The sequence below is a fragment of the Sardina pilchardus genome, chromosome 3 (genome assembly GCF_963854185.1).
Source record: "Sardina pilchardus chromosome 3, fSarPil1.1, whole genome shotgun sequence".
NCBI lineage: Eukaryota > Metazoa > Chordata > Actinopteri > Clupeiformes > Clupeidae > Sardina > Sardina pilchardus.
The window spans coordinates 14411980-14430081 of NC_084996.1; the positions used below are offsets into that span (position 1 = coordinate 14411980).

Consider the following 18102-nt stretch of genomic DNA (forward strand, 5'->3'; position numbering starts at 1 on the left):
GTGTGTTCACTTCTGGCTCCTTAGCCATCATTTTGGTAACTGTAACAAGCTATCTGAGCTAGATGTAAACCGTGCTAATAGGGCGTATTGTCAGTAGGGGGCAGAATGTGTCTATATATGTACCAGACTTGGCTGAAGAATTTGCCCTCTTCTACTCCTGCACAGCACAAACATGTGTGACTGTTTAAATAAAACCACAAGATGGCCACACAGTCCCACAAAAAAAAAGTTTTAATCTGTCTCAAACAATGTGTATACATAACAAATGTAGTTGAGAAATCTGAGCAAGAAATGTAATACTTTGTTGCTTCATCACTCTGATCTGACCTTAGTCATGGTGATTTCTTTTGTGTAACAGCCTTAATTCTATGGCTCTCTGTGCTCAGATGGTTGTGGCCTGACCCTACGTTTCCGCTCTTGAACTTCGTACTGCATGCTGCCCAGCTTCATGAACAGAATCATGGACAGCATCAGGGATCCAATCTGTGAAGGCGTAAATCATACACTGTCATACACACAACACGCGTCTCCTGACATTACAAAGAAAAAACACTAAAATCATTGAATGGAGACAATAGTTCGCAGAGCTATGGTGGTGATTTTTCACACAGATCTCCGTTTCTCAAGGTCATCGAGTTGCCAATATGGCTGTGCCCGCGAAGTTTTCACGTCATGATCCCGAGCCCTATTGATTTTCATATTGACAGTACTCGGTGACCTCGAAAAATGGAGATCTATGTGAAAGGGATCACAGGAATTCTCCTTTTTTAGAATTGAAAAATGCAAGAATATAACTAGGAATATAACTGTCAGTATAGGAAAATTAATTTGCAGATGTTGAGGTTCAGTCAATGTCCAAGAGAGTTGAATATCATCTGTAATTTACCTCAATCACACCCATGCTTCCTACAGCTGCTCCCAATACTGTACTCTCTCTCTTGATCACATTAATGACTTTGTCAAAACAGCCCTGTAAAATGAATACACACACAAGGATGACATTAGCCTAAATAAAGACAGTTTTGTTTATCGCCTTTCAGATAAATAAAATAAATACATCTCCCTTTGTTTGTCTATTCATCAACACAGTGGATCAATAAAACATTTTTTCCTTTACTTTCTTGTACATTTGTAGAGGAATTCGGTGTGAACTGATGTGGGGAAAATAAAACTTTGCAATTGATGAATATTAATATAATTAAATGGGTGATACAAAGCTTAATGCTAATCGGTGAAGTGTCCCTTTAAATGGATAACTTGGGTAGCTTCAAGATTATGAAACAATTAACCTGAAGATCTTTTCCTGAAAAGAAGCTGGTATGGGAGCAAAGGCAAGAGCAAAGAGCATGTTAAGTGCACTAACAGTGTAATCTTTGAGGCTTTTTAAACAAGCTGGAGAGAGGACTGGGCCGCGTTTCCCAGATTCGTTAAGAAGCTCTTAAGTGCTAAGAACTTCTTAGGAGCGTTCTTGGAACGTTCTTAGAGCGCTCCTAAGAAGTTCTTAGCACTTAGGAGCTTCTTAACGAATCTGGGAAACGCGGCCCTGGTCTCATTGCTCTAGTTAGTACCTCGGGGTGGATAAGGTTGGGGACAATGGTGACGCCATCACAGGAGGCAGAGGTTATGTTGGCACAGCAGGTCTTTGGGTAAGCCAGCCCTGTGGTCTGAGTGAACGCGGACCCCACAAAGTCGGCGGTCATGTTTTTAAAGCCACAGCAACTGAACTGCAGACAAACAAGAGCGGAATGAAGAGTAAATGAATCATATTTGATCAAAGACTTTATAGTAAAACAATTATGTAAAGTGTGTGTGATCTTTGTGCTGAAGAGAATAGTGAAGTGCAGTCTTACCTTGGTCATGACAACATTCCATGCTGTGGATATGGGGTCTGAAGCAGATACTCCCAGGTAAAACTTCACCAAGGAGTCCTTAAAGGCATCATTCAGCATGAACCCCACCTACGGCACAAGCATGGTATCAGAGTAAGTAGGGTTATGATGACCAATGAGAGTGGGCCAGTGCCAAATATTCAAAGGGACTGCATACATTCACTGATGCACTTACTGAACGACTGTACACCATCACAACAAATACACCGACGGTCTGTGCAACAACCCACTTCATCATAATGATAAAGAACTGTGGAGAGAGGAAAGAAGTGTAGAAAGAATAAGCACACGTATTACATTTGAAAGTCACAATTTGGTCTACACATCTTCTCTGAAATGACATTCTGATGTTGTAACCCATCTATTAAAAGTAATGAAACATCATGTTACGAGGAGAGGCTCTGGAGTTTGGCAGCTACCAAGCTACGTTGTTTAGGGATTCATTCAATCTATGAGCCCTCCTTGGTCGCAAAAAACTAAAAGAAACCCACCGCTAAGCCCAACATCTTACACACTATCCCAACACGACGTGAATAATAAATATGTGGTAGTGGTACCTACCATGTGTGGATGAATGTGTGTGTCAGCTTGACAGAGCTGCTGAGAGTGGTCACACTGGACACAAGCTATCTCGCCAGCTCAGGTGCAATTGTTGGTTACGTTCAGTTTGGTGTGGGTGGTTAGCCTGGGTGAACCCAGACAGACCTTTTAGCAAATTTTAATTTGCTCTGCAGGTCAGTCTGAAAAGGAGCCCATTGACTCCCATTTCCAAATGTACAGTACTGCTCTACTACTTCCACAGGCATAACCAGCGGTGAAACTGAGCTTAAATTTGTAAGCAAAGAAAATGCAGCTGTACCCCCCCCCCCCCCCCCAAAAAAAAAAAAAACAACAACAAAACAAAACATCCCTGGGTTTCTGCTGATTCAGAAACTGACATCATTGGTCTCCTTTCCAAACCAGTCTGCAGAGGAAATTCAAATTTGCTAACAGATTTGTTTGGGTTCACCCAGGCTAGCGGGTGGTATAAATCCAAACAAAAACTATGCAAAATGACTGTCCAAGTGCCACAAATATCCCATACACACAGGTGGCAAAAGAGAGAGGGGGACCATAGGCCTGTCTTCCAGCAGCAGGTCTAAACTAATTGGGCCTGTTTACATTTGTCTTCCGAAAGCGTCTTGGATGATCCGATCAGAGGTCAACCAAGACACATCGTTGTTTACACTTGTATCCAAGTTGTACAGCCACACTGTTGATCACCTGGGTTTAGATTCCACTATTGCCATTGTCACATTCATTAGAACTATCACTGTCTGGGATGCAAAAGAATGCATTTATTCACGTTTATTTATAGAGCAAAAGATATGTGGTCAAATGTGTCTCAGATTGTGTCAAATTCATGTAGCTATTCATTACCTCTGAACTTGCGCAAGCAACCTTCAGGTCAGGCTAGGCTAGGCATTGGTAATTCATCCCCAGACCCCAACTATTGAATGAAATATTTAATGTCTTGTGTGTGTATGCGGGTAGGAGTTCGGGTAGGGGGCCCTGACGTGTCTTATATATAGCCAAGGGGGCCTTCAAGGATAAAAGGTTGGCAAACACTGTTCTAGGTGATTGTTAACATTTGCATTTAGAACTGATCACTTGTAATCAGATCACTTACGACAAATGTTTTTTTTATGTTTTTATCAATTTCCTACAGGTAGAGACATAACTGAACCCCTGCCTGTTAGTCAGTGCTTTCGGTGCATTCATGTGCTTGGGGAAAAACTGGGGATTTTGCTTACAGAGTTGCCCAGTTGTAGTTCATATGGGCTTTCATGTCCAACGATTTTATTGTGAACTCGGGAATTTGCCTTTTTTGTCACTTGAAAGCTGCATGTCCATCTTTCATCTTTAGGCAAATACAGTTGTTTATTTAAGATTAGTGAGTATATGTTTAGGGCGGGGTTTTTTTATGCTTTTATTAATAGTGGCAGTGGAGAGTGACAGGAAGCAAATAGGAGAGAGAGAGCGGGGATGGGATCCGGAAAGGACCAAGGGGTGGGAATTGAACCCAGGTTGCCGGTGTGCGGTGCAGGTGCCCCGGCCAGTTGCGCCACAGCTGGGGCCGTGAGTATATGTTTTAACCTTTGTTGTGGCATCCATGCTTTTCACACATTACGGACAGCAAAGCACATGAACACTCACAGTGGGAAAAACGACGTTATCATGGGGGCAGTCCCTGATATTCCCTGATGGCCTGAACGCACCATTTCCCTACAGTGTGACCTAACCTATCCTAACACACGTCAACAAAAGAATACATTACATCTAAAATGTCCCAGTTCTGGCTGTCACCTCTCATCCTTCTTATAAGTATAAGTATAATATATACTTCTTTGATCCCATGAGGGAAATTTGGTCTCTGCATTTATCCCAATTTGCGAATTAGAGAACACACACAGCACGCAGTGAATACACAGTGAGGTGATGCACACACTAACTCAGAGCAGTGTGCTGCCTGTCCAACCAACGGCGCTCGGGGTTAGGTGCCTAGCTCAAGGGCACTTCAGCTGTGGACTGGTCAGGGATCGAACCGGCAACCCTCCTGTTACAAGCTCGAAGCCCTAACCAGTAGGCCACAGCTGCCCCACTTTTATCACTCCCTAGCCCACTCACCATTGACAGGAGGCAGCGATTCTCTCTGCAGGCCCCTGCACACCCCATGATACTGGTGAGGCTGACGATGGAGCCCATAGCAATGCAGATGTAGCTGAGGTTGATAAGCTGCATAGAATAATGGCCCATCAAGTCGACCAGTGAGGCCGCACCGTATCTCATCCATGCACCCAGGCCGACCAGCAACATTCCACTCAGCTAGGGAAAGGTTGGGATGGAATACACTGATGTTAGGAGATTGATTTTTAAAATAAAATCCTGAAAGTTTACCAGGTTTAGGCCTGTCGCGATATTCAATAAATCAATAAATCGCACGATAAAAAAAATTAGCTCGATAACTTTTCCGGCCGCAATAATTTCCATTTTCATGCTTGATTGTTTTTCTTCTCTCTCTCTCTCTCTTCTCTCTCTCTCTCTCTCTCTCTCTCTCTCTCTCTCTCTCTCTCTCTACGAAAGAGAGGATAACCACGGTGCTTCCTTTAGCGCAGAGGAGTGAACCCTCATGTCAGTCAGTTGTCAGAGTCAGACATGTATCTTTCAATAACATGACGGACAACTTTACTTTCTTACATTTATTTGATTAACAGGCTAGACGAGGCTTTGGCGATTGGCCTAAGCACACTGAAGAGGCTTTCTGTTGTAGCTTGACAGGTATGGGGGTAAAAATAGTGATAATGCAGTTCAGAAAATCATGCTTATAAGCTACGTTTTTTCATCATCTGATAAAGACACACTCCGCAAAGTCTGCACTCCGCTGAGAGCTCAAGAATCAGCCAAGACAGCCGGCAGCTCCGGTTAAAATGTCGTAAGCTAATTGTCAGCTGTGGTGAAATGTGTTCGTAATCAACGTTATATGTCATAAACGTAGCATACCTATGAAAAGGCTTTGCAGTAGGATTATCCGATGACCAACTTATTCATGGGTTTCATCAAAGATCATTAAGGGCGGAGCAAGATACTTCATGAGAAGCCACTTCCTGGAACCCGAATCGCAAGAGGGGGGGTCAAAATCCCCCTTTATGCAGAGCAGAGGCAGCAACTGTTCCATTGAAGTCTATGGACATAGATCAGAATTTCAACTATATGCTAAGATCTCCATTCTCTAGAGTTAGGAATGTGAATTTTGGGTACGGTTTCATGAACCTCAACCCCTTCTGACCACTTCAGGTACATTTTTAGCATTTTTGAGCATTCCCGTCTGGAGAAAATTGACTTTATATCAGGTGTGCCCCTCTTGTTTATTCTGCTGATGTTGGCCGGTTGCTACGTACGCTCTACCTTGACAACACATTAGCCAGCCAGCTGAACCAAATCCTGATTTGTGCTAACGACGATCAGATGGCGCTGGGGTAACTTAATGAGAGCCGCGACATATTTCCATTATTCCATTGATGTTTTTATTCAATTCCTTGAAAGTGTACATGCTTTGTGTGTGTGTTACTTCCATATTAGAACTAATAAATGTAGAAGGCTTGAAAGAGCAGCAAGATTATTTTGGAACATCATCAGCAACTGATAGCAATTGCATTGATAATCGAGTGCTTGATTTTGTACACCTGTGGAAAGGGACCTGATGAAACCCACGAACGTCTGACACGCATGACACCCCCCCTTTATGCAGAGGAAGTGATCCCCGTTTTGCGCCCATAGACATGAACTACGACAAAGATCCTTAAGGCGTAGCAAGATACGTCGTCGTAGTTCATGTCTATGGGCGCAAAACGGGGATCACTTCCTCTGCATAAAGAGGCGCGTCATTGCGTGTCAGACGTATTCATGGGTTTCATCAGGTCCCTTTCCACAGGTGTACAAAATCAAGCACTCGATTATCAATGCTTGATGATGTTTCAAAATAATCTTGCTGCTCTTTCAAGCCCTCTACATTTATTAGTTCTAATATGGAAGTAACACACACAAAGCATACATTTCAAGGAATTGAATAAAAACATCAATGGAATAATGGAAATATGTCGCTGCTCTCATTAAGTTACCCCAGCGCCATCTGATAGTCGTTAGCACAAATCAGGATTTGGTTCAGCTGGCTGGCTAATGTGTTGTCAAGGTAGAGCGTACGTAGCAACCGGCCAATAAGCAGAATAAACAAGAGGGGCACACCTGATATAAAGTCGATTTTCTCCAGACGGGAATGCTCAAAAATGCTAAAAAGGTACCTGAAGTGGTCAGAAGGGGTTGAGGGTCATGAAACCGTGCCCAAAATTCACACTCCTAACTCTAGAGAATGGAGATTTTAGCATATAGTTGAAATTCTGATCTATGTCCATAGACTTCAATGGAACAGTTGCTGCCTCTGCTCTGCATAAAGGGGGATTTTGACCCCCCCTCTTGCGATTCGGGTTCCAGGAAGTGGCTTCTCATGAAGTATCTTGCTCCGCCCTTAATTATCTTTGACTACGACGACGTATCTTGCTACGCCTTAAGGATCTTTGGTTTCATCAGGTCCCTTTCCACAGGTGTATTAATCAAGCACCATGCAGTCTGCATTGATAATCAAGGTGCTTGATTGTATACACCTGTGGAAAGGGACCTGATGAAACCCATGAATTGCTTCAATTTGTGTTTTATGTGACGTGCAGATGCTGGGTTCATGCCGTTTTGCGCAAGTTTCAAATGTTTAGCTGACTGCGTAGGCCTAATTGATCAGCTATGATGACATTTAGTTCCGTGCATAAGGCTTAGCAACTGTCACTCTACATGCCCCCTGTTGCATGTCACGTTTTAATTTGCTGGCCCTTAAACAGAGTCTTAGTAGAGACTGAGAGTCCATTGTATTTATTGTTTTTGGTTGTTTTGTTCATTTATTGTGGATATTTAAAAATGTCTTCCCATTCCAGTTCCTTATTCTTTAGAAATACAAGTTATTGATCTTTGAAAAGGTGTACCTGCATTATTATGCCATTATCATTATATTAGATAAAAATGATCTCAGAACGGCAATATTATCGTTTATCGCAATCATTTCTGGGACAATTTATCGTCCAGCAAAATTTGTTATCGTGACAGGCCTAACCAGGTTTATGTTTATTTTCAACCTGCTTCAAGGACATCATTTTAACGACTCTAGCTGCTATACGGTGAGTTGCTACGGAGATGAACCCTTTGAGAACAGTTTACAGAAATCTGTGTAGAAAAGGCGTAACAATATACTGGGCACTGCTTTAGATCAGTGGTTCCCAACCTGGGTCCGGGGACCTCAATAGGGCCGCCAGAGATTGCAGGGGGTCCATACAGTGTTGCCTGGGCTGAGGTTGTGAGATTACCAAAATTATATAACGTTACAATTATACAACGTCCCTGTTGGATAATCAAAGCTCTGTATAATCCAAATTAAAACATATTTTCGTTCCAGATTTAAATTCATGCAGCTATTTATTACCTCTGACCTCTGAAGTTGCGTAAGCAACTAGGGCTAGGCTAGGCATTGGTAATTCATCCCCCGACCCCGATTGTTGTATAAAATAATGTCTTGTGTGTGTATGAGTTTGAGTAGGGGGCCCTGTCTTGTCTTAGACACAGGCAAGGGGGCCTTCAATGAAAATCGGTTGGGAAACACTGCTTTTGATGACAAGCAAATGGCAAAATCATTCAATAAGCAGTGCTTCATGCATAAACTAAAACTATCATGTGCCATGTGGAAATGTGACATGACCCATGTTTGTGCTTAGGATCTTGTTCATAGCAGTTAGATTTTGCCAAATTATTCAATTAAATCTAGATAGACTAGACCTGGCCTGTCACATAGTGCAGCACACACCACTTTATTGCCACCTGGATAAGATAGGCCATAATTCAGAGGCTTCTGTACTAATGGGGAGCGTACCTATGTTCCCCGGGTCCTATGTTCCCCGGGTCCTATGTTCCCCACTTTGTATGGGACCGGGGAACATAGGACCCTTTTTAAAAAAAAGGGTCCTATGTTCCCCACTGTTCCCAAAAAGGGTCCTATGTTCCCCTCTTAGTATGGGACTGGGGAACATAGAACCCTTTTTCAAAAAAAGGGTCCTATGTTCCCTAGGAGACCGGGGGAACATAGGACCCTTTTTTAAAAAAAAGGTCCTATGTTCCCCGGTCCCATACAAAGGGGGGAACATAGGACCCTTTTTTTTAAAAAAGGTCCTATGTTCCCCAGTCTATTATTATGACCGCCACACAGCGAAGCGGTGGGTAGGTCAGGTTTAGTCAGATTTGGGGGGGGGGTTTTCACATGCGCAATTTTCCGTCAAGAAGTCCCGGGCCACTGAAAGACCGGGGTGCATGAAACTTGGTGCGCATGTAGACCCACAAGCATAGCATGGAACCATTGTTTTTCGTTTTGATCCGTCGCCAACTCAACTGGACCCCCGTAAGGAGGGTAGAATGAAGAATATATCGTAAATAAATAAATGTTTTCCTTGAAACACAGGGGGCATAGTGACTCCTATGTTAAATTCCCATAGAAGCAGAACGATTTTTGATATGTTTTTATTTTTAAAGGCCAGTTATTTCCAGGATACTATGCATCCTGATAAGTTTTACTTTGCCTTTGGAATCAAAATAGCCCCACATCACCACATACCCTTCACCATACCTAGAGATTGGCATGGTGTTTTTTTTTCAGTTAGCCTAGGCCTATTAGCCTGTTTGATTTGCATTAAGCTCAATGAGTTATGTGGTGATGTGGGGCTATTTTGATTCCAAAGGCAAAGGGAAACTTGATCCATGAAATAACTGGCCTTTGAAAATTAAAACATATGTAAAATCTTCCTGCTTGTATGGGAATTTAACATAGGAGTCAAATACTTATGCCCCTGTGGTTTAAGGAAAACATTTATTTATCTATTTATGATACATTCTTCATTCACAAAGAAAATGTATGTCCTTAAAGGTTGGATTTGTACTCATTTGTTTAATTAAGGCATTAAGATACATTTTGAAAAGGGTATTTCATATACTGTACCTCTTTTTAGTCAACTTTAGCATGGGGTCAAATACTTATTCTCCCCACTGTATACATGTACATGTATGTGTGTGTGTGTGTGTGTGTGTGTGTGTGTGTGTGTGTGTGTGTGTGTGTGTGTGTGTGTGTGTGTGTGTGTGTGTGTGTGTGTGTGTGTGTGTGCCTGCATGTGTGTGCATGTATCTTTATGTGTTTATGCGTGCGTGTGCATAGTGTACAGTCGCTAAATGTACACATATTAATTTATTGTATGGTCCCTCAATTACACAAAACTTGGCATACATCCAAAGATACCTGCAATTACAATGCCTCAATTTTGCTTTTTCATTTTTAACTAGGTGGCTCTATACATGAAATGAGTGGTTATGGGATGGGTTGATATGGTCCTTTAAGACCAACATACAAAAAAAGTTGGTCCAACAAGTTTCGTGCACCCCGGTCCCGGGAATCCTTCACTGACAATTGCGCATGAAAAAAAAAAAAAAAAAAAATCTGACTAAACCTGCGCTGTAGGGCGGTCATGATCATTTTACCAACAAAAATAGCACAAACAATGCACAGTTAAAGTATTAGCCTAATTGAATTTAATTTCGCCTTGGGGATCAATAAAGTATCTATCTATCTATCTATCTATCTAATACTCACTTACTCTGCCTCACAGGAGAGTCTTTCACCTACCACTCACAAAACATTTTACAATCAAAGAGGGATGCAGTGGGTGAGACTGGTAAAGTTCAGTTTCTCACAGCGGGGAACATAGAACCCTTTTTCAAAAAAAGGGTCCTATGTTCCCCGGGAGACCTGGGGAACATAGGACCCTTTTTCAGAGAAAGGGTCCTATGATCCCCTGTATGTATTGCAACCGGGGAACATAGGACCCTTTTGGGGAAAAATGGGGAACATAGGACCCTTTTTCTGAAAAAGGGTCCTATGTTCCCCGAGCGGGGAACATAGGACCTGGGGAACATAGGACCCGGGGAACATAGGGATGACCCCGTACTAATGCTAGCTGCTACCCAAAACAAGAACAGTGCTATGCATACGGGTGCTTGTAATAAAATCCTACACATTAGGCTAAAACAGTGGCAAACTATTTGACACAGCGTTGATGTAACTCTCTATATTAGTACATTCTCCAAAATGTAATTAGCCTAATTGAACACATTTTACTGTAAGTTATCAACACCATCAAAAGGCAGTGAAAAATGTAAAGTCAGAATTTTGTTGAACAGAAAATATGTCTCAATAACATTACTTACGAATATCACTGCACAGGAAAATACCATTGAATACTTCATACATAAGTATGTGCGATGACCAGCCATCTTTGCAAGCCAAGTAAAGGTTTAGGAATCTAGGAGGATAAAGTTGTAAACTTGTATGTTAGCTCGTTAGCCAAAGGCTAGCCTAATTTGTTTTAGGTTCATTGTACAAAATAGCCTACATTTTCTTAATGTAAATGTTCTTACAAAACTCTATAATAGTAATGTTACAATAAATGTGCCATGTCATTAGACATGAAGCGTATTTCTGATGACAAGCAGTGTTAAAGTTAACTAATTTATTTAGCTTCTAACCTAGCATAGCTACACTTTTTTACAACTTCATTTCCCCACGCCAAGTGGGTCCATGGAGTTTACTGTCATGAATAATTCTGCCCTAATGTTAACATAACTACAATTGCAAACATACGTTCACATTATCAGCGACAATAAAGACGGTCCGACATTCAGTAAATGAAGTAAAGTCAATGATATTAATTTTAGTCAGCTCATTTAAGGCTTATTTAAGATCTTGCCAGCAGCTAACGTTAGCATACAATCAACTTCCCGCTTGCTAGTGTTAGTCAGTTCCATCTTCAAAGTCAGAGAGAGAATAGATAAACTAACATAATGAGGTAAATGGGCATATCATTATGATCTTCTACTCATCTGCCAATATGAAAATATAAAAATGTATATCGTTTGTTATTAATATGCAAAGGTATCCATCAGTGACTTACTTAGAAACAGATGACAATCTCAAGTCAGGTCCAGAAGGGTTTTTTTTTTTTTTTTTTTTAGCTAGAACTAGATTCTAGAACTAGACATTCTGACCATGACAACAGATGCAGAAATCCCACAGCCCAGTTTCATGGTTTCATCAACCTTCATCCAGATGTAGGCTAGTTCCATTTTTACATTTCACATTAAGACACTGTACCGCCTGGAATGTGGTGTAATATTAGTACTTTATTTTGCTGGGAAAATAATAAGAAACAGTTGCCAGTGGCCTTCTACACCATTCCATTCATCATAATATTTTCTGACATTCTTTGGCATGTACAAGGTGATTTATAGGCCTGTGACCTACTAATTTAAAGTGCATATTTCATTCCATTTCAACGTGCCACGAAGACTTGTTGGAACATTTAAACTTTTACATTTTCTTAAAATTAAAATATATGTCTAATCTAGCCTACATCCAAAGTAGGCCTACAATTCAAAATTGTGGTGAGATTATTTTCATTTTCCCATGCTAAATCATATTATCACTTATGCAAAACAATCTATTTACATTAAAAGACATCTGAATTTTGAAATGCATAATATAAAATGAAAATCCCTGCTTCATAAGATACTAGTCATAATCCTCGGCTATAAGATCATTTTTGAGTTCTTTGGTTTTGGCTTGTCTGGTAGTTTGTGTGAACTGTAAAATGTCTGGAATGCCTCCTCTTCCGTGAACTTCCTTGATCAATCCAAGTCTTATTTGGAGTCGATATGGCAATACAAGGACATCGAGACAACCATTGCAGAGATCTAGCATAAAACAAGAGACATCCCCTGGTTATCATGGATTATTCTGAACAAAACCACACAGATCATCATATCAGTTATATCAGTGTTCAGATATAAAACCAGAGTTTTGATCTGAAATAATTGTAGTTATTCAGTAATTCAGAATAGTTTATCTAGAATTGTGTTATATTGCAGTGAATGTGTGTTGTGCTAAAGCTTGATGATGCTTAGTGGAAGACAAACACTGCCGGGGTGGATTAGACAAGAGGAAGTGGAGGCCTACTGTACCTCCAAAACAGCAATGCCCAGAGCCACAGCTATGATCACCACTGAATTTTCATCTATCAAGCCAACCAGTTTGTCCAAGCAGCCACTCACTGCCTGTAAAAGACATTCAAATACAAAAATGAGTGATGACAATGCAGTGCAGTGCAGCCAGGTTGAATGCTTCAATCAGCCTTGTGCACAGGTGTAAATTACCGATGTCTGTGCCATGACCACAGGACAGGGAGAAGAAGTGCAGCATTGAGAAGGGTATTCCTTTGTTTCCGTGACAAATGGAGATCCTGTGAAGTCTGTGTAGTTGTTGAACCCGCAGCATTTCAGCTAATGGGGAGGGGAGATATGCAGTGAAAATGCATTATTTCTTGCAAATGTTCTCAGGTTTCTTTAATGTCTCTGCCCTTGTGTTTGACAAGGCATGGTCTTAAGTTATAACTGGCTTGATGTCATATGACCTTTTTATACCATATTTGGATTCATGCCTGCTGGAAAGTATTTTGCTGAAAGGTACTCCAAACTTATTGACAGTAATTATAATATCACATGGCTGACTTAACACATGTTTAGGTTTTCACGGTGGTCTAGCACAGAACACAGAACACAGTCACATTTCCTGAATAACAACATTTATGTGCCTTCCACATGACCATATGAAAATGATTTTGCAAATTATTTGAACCAAGATGAACTAGTTTACATTGAGGCAAACTGTTACAGCATTTTACTTTAATTTCCACATGGGGCTGACATTACAATAACAGACACCGCTGAGTTTTTCAGGTCTTAGTTTTTAAACTCAGAATTCAAACTTACTGTATCCATGGTTGAGTTCCACAGGGCTGTTACATCAGGATTTTCTCCATAGTCTTTTTCGATGTTCTCAGCGGTTTTAATGCCAAGATCCCTGATCAAGTTTTCGGCCTGAAAGACAATTTACAAATTACACCTCTGTCTTCTGCAGCAAGGTGTGTGTGTGTGTGTGTGTGTGTGTGTGTGTGTGTGTGTGTGTGTGTGTGTGTGTGTGTGAGAGAGAGAGAGAGAGAGAGAGAGTGTGTGAGAGTGTGAGAGCTTACTAAAGGTTTGAAGACCAAAATGACCACTGCTCCAGCCACCTCTGCTATGAAGACCAGCAACACTATAATAAAGAACTGCAGGAGAAGAGGTGTAAGACTGGCAGCAAGAAAGGCATTCTTTGTTTTTTCTGTTCACACCAGTAAGTACACAGTATTAACAAAAACAACCTCATGCTATCCACCTTCTTTGAAACACCCCAGATTATGCTATCCACCTTCTTTGAAACACTCCAGATTTTTATCCTTAGCCGTTAACAGTTATCTACAACATTGTCTAAATAATCTGTGCCAAAGTCAGTGTAAACTAATTACAGACAGAAGGTAAACTCTCTCCTACCAGTGTTTGCCAGCAAAAAAAATAACAAATAACTACTTACTACTCTTCTACTCAATACAATTCTCAACCCTGGTCCCTTATGGCCACTTCTAGTACACTTCACTTAATTACCAACTGGCCGGGAAGCATACAAATCTGAAAACTCTTTGAACTTAATTGGTGTTGTGTTAGCCAGGTACAAAAGCATCTGTCTTTGAGTTACCGAGGTCCTTAAGCCAAGCTTACCAGCAGCAGCATACACTTGCTCTCCTTAATGGCTCCACAGCATCCCAGGAAGCCCAGGAGCAGGAGCACGGCGCCCACAGCTATCAGGAGGTAGCCCACGTTTAAGACCTGGTTCAGCTCCTCCGGCGCACCAGGAATCTTGTCCAGCAAGGAGAAGAGGGAATTGCTGTCCACCTTCACCCATATGCCCACCCCCAGGATCGTAGCTCCAGCCAGCTGAGTTTTGATGTGGTTGCAGAGAGAGAGAGAGAGAGAGAGAGAGAGAGAGAGAGAGAGAGAGACAGACAGACAGACAGACAGAGTGAGAGTGAGAGTGAGAGTGAGAGTGAGAGTGAGAGTGAGAGTGAGAGAGAGAGAGAGCGCAGCAAATACAAATTAAGATGAGGTTTCAGAAACGTTTTCTTGAGAGTTCTTTTGAAACACACAATTTTGACATGGTAGGAAGACTGTGCAGTTTAATGGAACCTTCTGCTCCATATGTGTAATTACTGGAAACTGATACGTCATACTCTGTCACCAAAGATTAACCTAAAACTGAGCAGGAAGTGACCCCTAATTCAGAAGAAATACGTTTTGTATTTGTACCCTCTGGCCTTATCTGTTGACACTGCATGTGGCCCTTGAAACCCATTAAATAAAGTGTGTGACATGTGTCACTTGAGCAGATAAGACAGTGGGGTGTGTTTGTGAACTTACAAAGATGATGCCATTAAAGGCAAACATCATGAGTTTGAGAAATCCAAAGCAGCCCATTCCTGAGCTCACAGTTTCCTCCTGGAAGAGCAAACATGATGCATGAGTGTTTTAGACAGACTTTAATACGTAGTACTATTTTTAGACAACATATGAAAGGTGTTAACACAGTCCCATAGCCAATCTAACATTAACCAATGTTCTAGCTACAGCATGCACAATTGGCAGGCAGCAGTCGCAAACATGCCGCATGTTGTACTCAAAATCCGGCCCTCCTTCACAGTACATGCTGCCACATAAAATGATAGATAAGAGGTAATATGACAAAAAAGTACAGTTGAAACCAGCAGTAAACCGTGTTCAGATATAAATCATTGATGTTGTGCATTTTGCTGTGACACTCATTAACATGGGCATGTACGTCATTTCAGGTTTAAGAAAATGTTATTTCCTCCTACTCTGTCTCCATATTCACTGACACAGGGGCAGAGGGACACTGTACCAATGTGACTTAATAGGCCTCAGTTCAAACCATTCTGAAATAAGGCCTGTATGCATTGACACCTAAGACAAGGAAACAGATACTTTACCAGGAAGACCGAGAACAATGTGGATGCAGCTTGGTTTAACTTATTTACATTTTTTCCTCTCTCTCTTAAAAACAAACACACATCCATACTGGTTTAGTTTCCTGTTTGTTTTTCATACCTTGCAAAAACATTCAAATTGACTTGTCAAGTGTGTCATACCATGAAAGATATGATTGTAGTCTCTACACGCTTATTTGTGATGCACTCTTCCCTACCAACAAATAAGTGAACATTTGAAAATGTGACTACCAAAGGGGAACTATTAGTATTCATAGCTCTGACATGTCCATTGGCTATTTGACTGTTTCCCAAAGTAACTTTCATTCTCAAGTAAACTAAACCACTGCTGACATAACACTTCTTCATTAATTTGGTTGTCAGACCTGTTTGATTTAGTGATGAGTTGGATTTTTGGAAATTTCATCTTAGACTGGTTCAATGCACTCTGGACCCTGAGCAACTCACATTTTTAAACTGACGAAGTCAGGCCATTATAGCAACTGAGAGGCTCCTTTTGTAGAATAAATAATTAACTAATTCCACTTTGTAAAACATAAGTAAAGCACAACATGTGAGAGAAACAAATTAGAGTTTATAATTATAGAACTATAACTAGAGTCCAAAACACAACAAGAACCTGATTAAAATTCTATTTGGTGTTTCTCATAAGAAAGGTTAGAGATTAGGATTGGGGTCAAAATGCCTGGTCAATATTTAGCCCAGTAACACATCCATCACATGACCCAACCCAACATTTCTGGAACAAGTCGTTCACTCCCTCTGAAAGCTTAGGTACTCAACCTATAGCCCACACAATCCTCTCTTTTTCAACCAATACACTGGAGCTATAGGAAGTACTACGATACAAATCACTTGAGTGAAATATCACAGATGGAGACCATCAGACCATGGCATAGACTTTCTTCATCTCCTATGAACACTCAGACGTAAACATGTATAGTTGTTGGCTGCTACTGTATACTGAAGGCTTATTTTTTTCAGCAGAAGATAAAATGGCCTCAGTGCACCTCCATTTGAATAGCAAACTAAGAGAGCTCCAGCCAAATTAGGCAAACATGAACAACCTGGCTCGTAGCCCCTTCTGACGATTTCTGCATGAGCGAGGGAGAGTTTTTCCCATGGCCATTAAACATGGCAGATAAAAGAGGGCTTTGTTTGTCTTTCAGGGCTCAAGACTGATATAATGGTTTCTCTGACGGGGCCCTGCATTTCTGTAGGGCAGACTAGAGGACACACACACCTGGTGACAGGTACTTCCTGGAGAAACGGAGATAAACACTGTATGCAACGAGCCCAAAACCAGGAAGGATACAAAGATGTGGATAGGCAAAGGCATACAGAAACACAAATACAATTTTATCATCAGGAGTTTTCTGCACAATATCTACTGTATACTGCTTACATCGAAATGACTTTTTCGGATTGTGAAATGTTTATTAAAAATATGGTTGTTATAGACTTATATGGAGGTTTTTGCCCCATGGATGTTTCACCATGTCTACAACAAAGACATGGTGAAAGTTTCACGTTTTTGTCTGGGTGGAATTTAAATAGAAAATGGCCATTAAAGTGACTTAAACAATACAAGACATCTGCCTGCCTTAAGAATAACCGACAAAATGTCTTAGAGTAGCTACATCTGAAGGTAAATACACTGTCATTCACAGTGTTGGGCAAACTAACAATTCAGCAAGTTTTTTTTGTTATTCATTTTGTTGTGGTCTGAACTGTTGGGATCAAAATTCATTCTAGTTTACTATCAACACAAATTTTATTATGGATAAATAATATTTGAATGAAAAAGGCAAACAACTAATATGTTTCATTATGCTGTCATACAATATTGTTTGTATTGAATATGACTAAAACAATTAATATAAACCATAAAAATGTTTAAACATTTGTATCAATTTGACCAAAGTCTTCAAAAGAGAGTCTTACCTGTACTGAGAGATCTGAGAAGGATGTTGAGTTATGTTTGCGTATCTACGAGTTCTGTTGCCTGTGCTCAGTTTGGCATGGGTGGCACTACTTCATTCAATTGCTCACTAACACGCTCTGTTCCTCCTCTCTCTCTCTCTCTTTTTCCCTCTCTCCCTGTGGTGCAGGGGCTTGGTTATAAACAGGGGGAAGGGAGGGAGCCTGGGTGTTTGCAGGTGGGAGTGATTGCAGGGATGTCATGCCCTCCCACTGGAACAAGTTTCAGTTTGGTGAAGGGAAGACAAAGGGGGAGGGATGCAGCCGTAACCAAGGCGACATTAAAGCCACATACGCAAATCATCGCAGCATGTCAGTATAATCTATTCCGTACTCCTTTACACAACGTCATTTACATACACTTCTACAGTTACCGCATTCACCTGTCTGCCATCCAACAGCAAGACAAAGGCATTCATCACTGACCTGTGACCAATCACATTATATTATGTAATATACTACCAATGACTATACGTTAACAAAAACAACAGCCTTTGCTCAACACAGAGGAAGAGAACTCCCTATTTAGCACGTGGCATAGACTTAAAGCTCAGGCCCCTTGCTCCAACATGAAAGGCTGGAGTAGGCAAGAACAAACACAGGCAAACACAGAG

The 18102-nt window shown here is 41.0% G+C and overlaps 2 protein-coding genes across 3 annotated transcripts; both read right to left on the reverse strand.

Annotated features, from left to right (window-relative positions):
- Nucleotides 1–213: 213 nt before the first annotated feature.
- Nucleotides 214–11560, reverse strand: LOC134076789 (tetraspanin-16-like). Of its 2 annotated transcripts, none has more exons than XM_062532021.1 (8): nucleotides 11513–11560; nucleotides 10770–10864; nucleotides 4557–4754; nucleotides 2065–2139; nucleotides 1851–1958; nucleotides 1569–1724; nucleotides 887–970; nucleotides 214–483 (listed from the first exon to the last, which is right to left on the reverse strand). In XM_062532021.1, exons 2-8 carry the CDS (start codon nucleotides 10833–10835, stop codon nucleotides 367–369), a joined length of 804 nt encoding a protein of 267 aa, XP_062388005.1. In that variant the 5' UTR covers nucleotides 10836–10864; nucleotides 11513–11560; the 3' UTR covers nucleotides 214–366. The 2 variants fall into 2 exon arrangements, with proteins under 2 accessions (XP_062388005.1, XP_062388006.1); XM_062532022.1 differs by lacking the exon at nucleotides 11513–11560 and adding an exon at nucleotides 11203–11292.
- A 161-nt stretch (nucleotides 11561–11721) lies between these two features.
- Nucleotides 11722–17619, reverse strand: LOC134076795 (tetraspanin-1-like). Its single transcript, XM_062532028.1, has 8 exons — nucleotides 17453–17619; nucleotides 14904–14981; nucleotides 14208–14423; nucleotides 13646–13720; nucleotides 13386–13493; nucleotides 12771–12896; nucleotides 12579–12671; nucleotides 11722–12311 (listed from the first exon to the last, which is right to left on the reverse strand). Exons 2-8 carry the CDS (start codon nucleotides 14958–14960, stop codon nucleotides 12258–12260), a joined length of 729 nt encoding a protein of 242 aa, XP_062388012.1. The 5' UTR covers nucleotides 14961–14981; nucleotides 17453–17619; the 3' UTR covers nucleotides 11722–12257.
- Between the last annotated feature and the right edge of the window lie 483 nt (nucleotides 17620–18102).

Coding starts and splice junctions, on each gene's coding strand:
- LOC134076795 (XM_062532028.1), bottom strand. CDS start 14,960: ATGGGCTGCTTTGGATTTCTCAAACTCATGATGTTTGCCTTTAATGGC. Junction 13,721..14,207: donor GCAAGTGTATGCTGCTGCTG/GTAAGCTTGGCT, acceptor CTTCTCCTGCAG/TTCTTTATTATAGTGTTGCT. Junction 12,672..12,770: donor TGGTCATGGCACAGACATCG/GTAATTTACACC, acceptor TGTCTTTTACAG/GCAGTGAGTGGCTGCTTGGA.
- LOC134076789 (XM_062532021.1), bottom strand. CDS start 10,835: ATGGCTGGTCATCGCACATACTTATGTATGAAGTATTCAATGGTATTT. Junction 4,755..10,769: donor TTTCCTGTGCAGTGATATTC/GTAAGTAATGTT, acceptor ACCTTTCCCTAG/CTGAGTGGAATGTTGCTGGT. Junction 484..886: donor GAAGCATGGGTGTGATTGAG/GTAAATTACAGA, acceptor ACGCCTTCACAG/ATTGGATCCCTGATGCTGTC.